This window comes from Sceloporus occidentalis, unplaced genomic scaffold, assembly GCF_023333645.1.
Source record: "Sceloporus occidentalis isolate IW3139 unplaced genomic scaffold, rSceOcc1.0.p SCAF_198, whole genome shotgun sequence".
NCBI classification, from domain to species: Eukaryota; Metazoa; Chordata; class Lepidosauria; order Squamata; family Phrynosomatidae; genus Sceloporus; species Sceloporus occidentalis.
Genome location: NW_028317178.1, coordinates 326,599 through 336,658, shown reverse-complemented (window position 1 = coordinate 336,658; position 10,060 = coordinate 326,599). Strand labels below are relative to the sequence as shown.

The window sequence follows — 10,060 nt, the reverse complement described above, 5'->3', positions numbered from 1 at the left end:
GAGTCCCCATTATTTTATTTTTATTTATTTTCTTAAATATAGAAACAAAGAATTTGCCGGCTTCAGATCCTGCTGTCCTTGGTCTCTTCTACGATTGAGGAGCCATATGCCTATCCCATGCATGTTTAATCCCCTCACTGTTTTAGCCTCTACCACCTCTGCTGGGAGGCTGTTCCACTTATCTACCACCCTCTCAGTAAAGTAAAACAGATTTGGCTATACATTATACAGGGCTGGCTCTGCCCTTTCTGCAAGATAATCACATTAGGAAGCTCTCTTTATTCATGGTTTACTTTCTGTTTCTTTAAGCAGACGAGATACAATGCTTGGGAAGAAGTCTTTGCTCCTGCTGGTAGCTCTGTACGTGACGTGCCATGCCGAGCTACCCAGTCCGTGTGCTGGAGTTCCAGGTATCCCTGGGACCCCTGGTCTGATGGGAGCCCCTGGAAGAGACGGACGAGACGGCGTCAAAGGAGATCCTGGACTGCCGGGTACTGAACGGCTTATTCTACTTACTCTTTATGCTTTGTTCAAGAGATATACCAGCAGGTACTTGTTTGATTTATACTAAAAATATTAACTTTTGTCAAAATTTAGGCCCACAGGGTCCACCAGGGGGCAACCAAGGACCACCAGGCAGGGATGGACTTCCAGGACCTATTGGTGCACCAGGAATACAGGGCCCCATGGGGCAAAAGGGAGACATTGGACCTCCAGGTTAGAGATGTAAAAATATCTACTCAATAAAACGAATGGGTCTGGACCTAAACTGATAGTACGGCCTCTATTTACTGGGATTATACTCTAGTTGGTGAAGTTTAAAAGGCATTTCTTGTTGAAGAACTTCAGGGGAACTTCAGTGGATGGAGAGCCTGCCCTTGGTAGTGGCACTCACACTAACACAGACATCCAGACACTCGCACTAACACACACACATCCAGAAACACGCTCATGCAGACACCCAGCACTAACACACACACCCAGACAAACACCAAGACAACTAGGCACTCAGCATTAACATAAACACACACACAGATGTCTAACACATACAAATACACATGCACACACATCCAGACACCCACAAAACGTGCCCAGATACTCAAGCTAATACAACCAAACACACACCAACATACCCACAAGACACATATTCACACACTAAAAAACCTACACACACTAACATAAACACCTTCACTAACATACCCAGAGAAAGACACAAACATTCCCAAATACACGTGTTTCTGCACTAAAATACTCACACTTACACACAAACATAACCAGATACACACATACTAACATACCGAAAACACATACAGTGACACAAACCCAGACAGATACACATACATACATAGACACACACTAACATACTCAGGCAGACACATATACATACCCAAGCATGCACACAAACACACAACTTACCTTGCAAACCCTCAGCCATCTTTGATGCAACTCGTCCAGTGAGTTTGCGCGCTACTTCCACAGGGTCACGCAATGCTGCGTTGCCTGACCCTACTCAACCTCAACTCCTCCTGGAAATTAGGGAGATAAATAGGTAAATCTGGGTTTCAGACTTACCTCTTTATCCCTACTCCCAGAGCATGCCTCTGTCTATCTCAATGGGTGGGTAATTGCCATATTACCCTGCCGCATATGCCAATGTCACAACCTGACCCATCAGCATTCTTCGAGTGGTGGGAAACCAACAGCAGCTTGGAAACCTTGAGATTCCCGTGGGTTGAGCTCCCAAGTTTGTTCCCCTCAACAAAGACTTAACTTGGAAGTCCTTGTGGAAGCTCAACCCTAGGAGATGTGTTTCGGTATGGTTAGAAAGTACATATTAAGTAGTCGAAATATGGATACCCAGTCCTAAAATAATGAACAAATCAACATCTACCATCTGACATAATTTTCGTCTGTAATGTTTCAGGCACACCAGCATTGTTGGATAAGCAACTGCTTCTTCGCCTGTCACAGATAGATCGCCGTATATCCAGACTGGAAGGAGGTAATGCTTTGTTGAATGGGAGGCCCGATTTATAATAATTTTTCTTCTCATTTCTTCTTAGCCTTTAATATAATGCTGTTTATCGAATTTTCTCCAAATAAACTCTATACCAGCAGACCTGGAGGCCATCGTTGCTGTCAGTCATGTGATATTTTGTGTGACTTTCCCGGCTTAAACACCACACTGAGCTGATGCTTTATGGCAATTCTAATGAAGTCCTTTCCTCCATAGACTTTCATTAGACAGAGAGTCTGGGTGGTAGTTAAGACTGAGCCATTCTATTGCTTACCACAAACAGTATAAGAAGGAGTCGAGATGTTTATCTAGTAGATTGGGCTAAAATACCGGAAATGATATATTACACAAGGACACTTGTTGAAATTGTAATAATGTCAATGTATATTTTTCAGTTCTCATGATGGAAGGAAAAATTAAAGCAGCCGGAAAAAAGATACTCGCGACCAACGGAAAGGAGGTGGATTTCGAGGCCTCTAAAAACACGTGTCAAGCTGTCGGCGGAAAACTTGCCACTCCTATGAACGACGAGGAGAACAACGCCATCTTGGGTATCGTGAAAGAGCACAACAGATACGCGTATTTGGGAATCAGGGAGGGAGAAATACCCGGGGTTTTCCATTACCTAGACGGGCTTCCGGTTAACTACACTCATTGGAGAAAGAGCGAACCTAGTGGTAAAGGAAAAGAAAACTGTGTTGAAATGTATACCGATGGAACCTGGAATGACAAGACATGCAACCAATATCGTCTCACCATTTGTGAGTTCTAAAGTCCTAAAAATATATTGTTCAATATTGTACATTTTGACCTCCATTATTGTTTATTTAAAGGAGAACATCAAGTCCGGCTCTTCCCAACAAGTCGGCCAAACGTATCTTGAATAAAAATACATTTCTGTTCTTAATGTTCTTCATGCAGAGAAGATTTTGAGATCAAAATTTGTTTCTATCACAAAATGTATTAAATACTGATTTTTTTTTCCTGTCTGTAAAGAACACAATATAATATTTAATGAAAAGCATCGTATAACCACTTTGTTTCATTCTCTAAACTTTTTTTAATGCATTCAAACACGTTTCGCCATTATATGAAATACAAAATAACAAATTACAGAAAAACATAAAAAAAAATTGCAAATTACAAAAAAAAACATAAAAAAAGAAAATCACAGGAAAAAATCCCGGAAAATAAAGCTTTGGGGTTTTTTTCATTTTGTCAAATTCCTTTAAAATTCCAAAAAATGTAACAATAATCTTACGGAAAAAACACTTGAAGTTATGGTAAGGGTTAAAATATAAAAATAATATCTATTAATAATTTAGTGAAAATACCTTTTTTGTCCAGCAGGTGGCTGAAGAAGAGAACCATAAGCAAAAATCACAATTTCTTTTACTATTTTCGTCTATTTCTCGGTACTCTATGGTATAAAATAAACCAATTCCTCTAGTAAAGCATAAAATACAAAAACACAACAGAAATATTTTAAAAGATTAATACAAATAACTTTAAAGAACCGCATTTACCCAGAATAGAAGAATACACGTAATAATGCGAAAAAGAGATGTCGGTGGCAAAGTCATTTTGAAATCATCAAGTATTTCTTGATATGGTTTCTTTGCTGTTTTATCTATTTATTTTATTGACACCTATAAATTAATCAGAGGTAACAAATCCCCGTTGCTTGGCTCAGTTAAATACCAGGATGAAATATCAGACTGATATTCTGCAAAGGGTACAGGGATTTCAGTATATTTACGTGGTAAGAGGCGAGGGCATGCGAGTATCCATTATTTTATTTTTAATTGTTTTATTAAATATAGAAACAAAGAATTTGCCGGCTTCAGATCCTGCTGTCCTTGGTCTCTTCTAAGATTCAGGAGCCGTATGCCTATCCCATGCGTGTTTAGTCCCCTCACTGTATTAGCCTCTACCACCTCTGCTGGGAGGCATCTGGAAAAAAGCTTATCCGGAGAAGACAAGGTGAGCGCTAGCATCGGTCCTGTGAGACCATTCATGTGTGGAGTTGCTTCTCAACCAATGGAGTGGGCAAGAAGAACTCAGCCATGAATAAAGAACGGTATCAACACATCCTTCAAGAGCAACTTCTCCCAACCATCCAACCATACAGTTTGGTGACGAACAATGCCTTTTCTTGTGATAACTAAGTGGCTCGGGGTACAAAACATCGACATTTTGGGTCCATGGCCAGGAAACTCCCCAGACCTTAATCCCATTGAGAACTTGGTGGTCAATCCTCGAGAGGCAGGTGGACAAATCCACAAATTCTGACAAAACTCCAAGCATTGATTACGCAAGAATGGGCCGGCCATCAGTCAGGATGTGGCCCAGAGGGGTCAACACTGCAAATATTGACTCTTTGCATTAACTTAATGTAATCGTCAATAAAAAGCCTTTGACGCTTATGAAATACTTGTAATTATACTTCAGTGTTACCATGGTGACATCTGACAAAAATATCTAAGAACACTAAGGCAGCAAACTTTGTGAAGACCAATACTTGTGTCATTCTCCAAACTTTTGGCCACGACTCTTAGTGTGCGCACATGTACCTTTTCGGTGTGTTAGCGTGTGTACGTGTCTTTCGGTGTGTTAGTGTGTGTGTGTGTCTGAGTATGTTAGTGTGTGTGTGTCTTTCGGTATGTTAGTGTGTGTGTCTGGGTATATTAGTGTGTGAACATGTGTCTTTGGGTATGTTAATGTGTTTGCCTGGATATGTGAGGGTCTGAGTATGTTTGTGTGAGGGTCTGGGTGTGTGTCTGGATATGTGTTAGTGTGAGTGCATGTGTGTTAGTGTGAGTGTCTGGATATGTGTTAGTGTGAGAGCATCTGTGTTAGTGTGAGTGTCTGGATGTGTGTGAGTGCCCCTTTCAAGTTCTGGCTCTGCATCCGTCCCTGAGTCCGGGTGACTATAAGTTTTGGGTACACTAGTTAATTCATGATTACATCACTGGAGTCCATTTCAATGTCCTGCGATCAGGACACAGGGTACAACAGCCCTGTATTCTTGGTCGCACCTTGTGTGATAAGTCAGAGACAGTGTAATTAGAAACCCCAGCAGGGCTTTAGAGCGTTTGCATGGCCTCTGATACACCGTCCGATGCTTCTTGGTGACAAAGGGGAGATCGCCGTGTCCTCTGACAGCCTCCTCTTTATAATTACTAATACAATCTTCACTCCAGCAGCAGAGGTTGTCGGTGAACATCTGTGCGATGCACTCAGACAACCTCGCAGGGGCGCAGACGTCCACCGGCTGCCGGAGAGGAGGATCCAGGTCCTCTGCAGCGCTGCGGGGGATCTGGATCCTAACCCTGCTGCTTGCCCGCAACAAAGCTTAATGAAAAAAAAAACACCTGCCGGCACCCGCAACTGTATATATATATATATATATATATATATATATATATTGATCTATACATGTGCTACACATATGTTCTTTCTAACAACCTAAAGAGGCCATGTCATGTCGTCATGATATATACCCCGCACAGGAGGAGGAAAAGGGGACTATGCTCGTAGCTCCAAGGTAGGAATAATGGGCTGTGGATGGGGTGACTTTGGGCTGTGGAGGGGTGACTTGGGGGTTGTAATGGGGTGGAAAGTTGGTGGCTGGGGCGTGGTGACCTGGGGCTGTGGAGTGATTGAAATTTGGTGGCTGTGGAGTTTTTATTATCATTATTTTGATTTAAAAGTCATCCCAAATTTAGTAGAGCGTTGGCCACGGTACACAAGAAGAGATAGGATTTTCACAATTTAACTCTATAAAATTCAATTTTATATAAAAAAAAAATTTTTTTATATATATTTGCAGTAACTAATATATATATATATTAATTTTTTTGTAAATTTTATGTAAATTTCTGATATACTTTCGTGGTCCCTGCAATTAGTTTTTACAATGAATTTGACAAAGAGGACCAAAGTTATTATTCCATATAAGACACACAAAAAAAAAATCCCAAAATTGCAAAAATTTCCATTCAACCATAATAACCTTCGGCTCTAATTGACAACCCCCCCCCCTCATTTGTACACTCTCTCTCCTCTAAAATTGCTTGTTTGGAGAGGCCATTGCATCACTGACCTGCGCAACCTGCGATAAATGGCATTTAACAATCACGATTAATGGGTTTTTTAGGGTTTTTTTGTAATGTCAAATACCTCTCCATCCAAAATTAGGCCATTAGTAAATGCATAAAACGTCAAAGTTACACAAGGTACTTACGGACGAGTGTCGCCACGGAGAAAAGTACCCCACAAAACTGAAGAGGTATCAAATGTCCACTTATTCTTTTTAATCAAGTGGATTTTCTCCTTATAAAAAGGGACGTGGAATACAGGCTGTCACCATTCTCTACTGAAGCACCAAAGGTAGGTCCACCAGCGTTCTTCATTCCCTTTATTCTATCTTTATACTCCATTTTCCAATTTTATTTTGGTATATTTACTAAGTAAGAGGTGAGGGCATGCGAGTTATTATTTCATTTTTCATTCTTTTTTAATGGTTTTCTTTATGTTCTTTTTTTTTTTAAGCATACGAGAGACAATGCTTGGGAAGAAGACTTTGCTCCTGCTGGTAGCTCTGCACGTGACGTGCCTTGCTGCGCTACCCAATCCGTGTGCTGTAGTCCCAGGTCTCCCTGGGACGCCTAGTCAGATCGGAGTCCCTGGAACAGACGGCGTCAAAGGAAATATTGGACTGCCAGGTACTGACTTATTCTACAAGTAGGCCTTTAAGATCAAGCCAACTCTTTATTCTTTTGAGTTGGTGATTCTCCTATCATCACTTAATGGGGAGCTGTCACAATCCAGATTATTCTCCATCATAATTTCCATCTTCTTACTTTAGTTGTAGTTTTACATCTCCTGTTGGGCTGTATGTGGGAGCCGCCATCTTGCTATCAGCAATATCAATGATATACAATAGCATGTACTTGTTTGATTTTACTTTTTGTCCTCTCAAAATGTAGGCCTACCAGGAGTTGACCAAGGACCATTAGGAAGTGATGTACTTCCAGGACCTATTGATGCACCAGGAATAAAGGGCCCAATAGGGAAAAGGGCAGACATTGGACCTCCAGGTTAGAGACATAAAAATATGTACCCAATAAAACTCATGTGTCTGGTTCTAACCTGATGGTAAGGGCTCATGTACTCTATTATACTCTAGATTAATTTTGAAGGGCTAATTTGGCCTTTCTTGTTAAGGAACTTCAGTTGGGTCTTTCAAAACCTAACCTATCAGCGAGATCCACCAACATCTTCGGGTGGTGGGAAACCAACAGCAACTTGGAAACCTTGAGATTTCCGTGGGTTGAGCACCCAAGTTTGTTCCCCTTAAAGACTTAACTTCTCGATGCTAAACTTGGGTATGGAGAAGCTCATCCCTAGGAGATGTGTTTCAGCATGGTTAGAAAGTACATATTGTTGAGTAGTCGAAATATGGATATCCAACTCTACAAAAATTCTAAATGTTGTAGTGTTCATGAAAATCACAGGATTTTTTTTAAAAAAATGAACAAACATCTACCATCTTAAATAGTTTTCTGTTGTCACATTCCAGGTACACCAGCCTTGTTGGACAAGCTACTGCTCTTTCGCCTGTCACAGATAGATCGTCGTGTATCCAGACTGGAAGGAGGTAATGTTTTGTTGAATTTGAGGCCCTATGGATAAGAATTTTTCTTCTCTTAGAGAAACATTTTTCTTTAACGTTTAAATTAGCTCATTTTGTCTAAATAATAACTACCCTATACCAGCAGACCTGGAGTCCACCATTGTTTTCAGTCATGGGTGACTTTCCCTGCTTAATAAGCACACTGAGCTGTTGCTTTATGGCAATGCTAATGAAGTCCGTCCCTCCATAGACTTTCATTAGACAAAAAGTCTGAGTGGTAATTAAGACCTGGCCGTTCTATTGTTATCACAGGCAGTATGATAAGGAGTCATGATGTTTGTCTAGTAGATTGGGCTAGAATATCAGAACTAGAACACATAACCAATACAAATTATGTATTACACAGTCCTTATGATGGAAGGCAAAATTAAAGCAGTCGGAAAGAAGATATTCGTGACCAACGGAAAGGAGGTGGATTTTGAAGTCTCTAAAAACACATGTAAGGCTGCCGGCGGAAAACTTGCCACTCCTACGAACGACGCGGAAAACAAGGCCATCATGAGTATCGTGAAAGAACACAACAGATACTCGTATTTGGGAATCAGGGAGGGAGCAATACCCGGGGTTCTCCAATACCTAGACGGGCTTCCGGTTACCTACACTCATTGGAGAAAGAATGAACCCAACGGTAAAGGAAAAGAAAACTGTGTTGAAATGTTTACGGATGGGACCTGGAACGACAAGGCATGCAACCAAAATCGTCTCACCATTTGTGAGTTCTAAAGTCCTAAAAATATTCATTATCGTACATTTTGACCTAGGAGAACATCAAGTCCGACTCTTCCCAACAAGCCGGCCAAACGTATCTTGAATTTAAAAAAAAATCTGTTCTTGGCGTATATTATTCTAACGCAGACCATATTGTGAGATCCAAATTTCTTGTTATAACAAAATATATCAAATACTGAAATTTTCATGCCCTTGAACAATCAAATAAAATTTCCTGAAAAGCATTGTATAACCTCTTTATTGCATTATTTTTTATACCGTTTAAGGCATTCAAACATGTTTTGCTATTTGATATGCAAAATTGCACCCTACACAAAAAATAAAAAATTACGAATTCCGAAAAAAATTCAAAATTAGCAATTTTAAAAAAAAATACAACATTTCAAATGAAATTTTTTTATTGTTTTAATAGGAACATTCAAAAATTCCTGAAATTTTACAACAACCTCCTGATCCAAAGATCTCAATTTAGGGTAGGGGATTACAAAAGTAAAGCTAAAAAAAACTAATCTATTGAGATACTTTTCCATCTTATATATCAGTAAGTGGTGGGCGGTATTTACCATTCAGCTAAGACAATATCCTTTTTGTCCAGCAGGTGGCAGAAGAGAACCATAAGCAAAATTCACAATTTCTTTTAATATTTTGTCTGTCTCAGTACTCTATGGTATAAAATAAACCAAATTCCTGTTGCAAAGTATAAAACACAAAAACACAACAGAAATAATTGCTAAAAAGGTATGTTGGTGGCAAATTTATTTAAAATTCAGCTTTCAAAAACATCAATATTTTATTTCTCGGATTTTTTTTTATTTTTTTTTTAATGTTCTTTTTTTATATTGACACGTGCGATGCCGGTGACAGATTTTAACACCCATTGTCTGTAATTTGCGGTCTGTGAATTCGAGGTGACAAATCCCCATTGGTCGGCTCAGTTAAATAGCAGGATGAAATACTCGCTTTACAACAATAAAAGGCATTTAACCTCAAAAAAAATGTTGGCGACACACTTAGAACCTTGAGAAAGCAGTTTATTCTTGTAATAGCCATCCAGTAGGAGAGAGACTTGGTGGTTTTAACGAGATACCCATAGGTGAGGTCGATTGAAGGGCCGGTGGGGGGGGGAGAGTGTGTGGTCTCTATGTGTCATCTCTTCATAGTTCTCAGTTTTCTTTAATGTATCGAAGAGCTCCCTTTAAATTTCAGTGTGGTGAAGGGGCAGATGCATTTGGGGGGGTCTGCAGATACCCCCATAAATTATTAAGGGGGACACCATGGGGACCATGAGGGACATGCAACCAACATAGTGGATGTGATGGCTGGAGTGTCCCATTAATGACCAAATGACTCCTAGGTTGCTTCCCATTTGGGAAAACTCGTGCTTTGGAACTGGTTTACTGGAGTATAAAGCTTTTTACCCCAATCTCGGGATAAATGGGTAGATTTTCAGGCTTTTCCCCGATCCTGGGGTGAATGGGCAGATTCTCAGGGTCAGACAATCTGGAGTTGAATCCTTCATATACCCCTTTAATTTAATGATATCTGAGCTTCCCGATTGGTGCTTTTCTCCCTGCTACATCACAGCTGGAACCCCTGCTTGAATACAGGTGTCTCCA

The 10,060-nt window shown here is 40.2% G+C and overlaps 1 protein-coding gene across 1 annotated transcript; it reads left to right on the top strand.

Annotated features, from left to right (window-relative positions):
* The first annotated feature begins 322 nt into the window (after positions 1-322).
* LOC149278183 (pulmonary surfactant-associated protein A-like) lies at positions 323-2,789 on the top strand. Its single transcript, XM_089502218.1, has 4 exons — positions 323-491; positions 598-717; positions 1,925-2,002; positions 2,413-2,789. Exons 1-4 carry the CDS (start codon positions 323-325, stop codon positions 2,787-2,789), a joined length of 744 nt encoding a protein of 247 aa, XP_089358344.1.
* Positions 2,790-10,060: the final 7,271 nt, after the last annotated feature.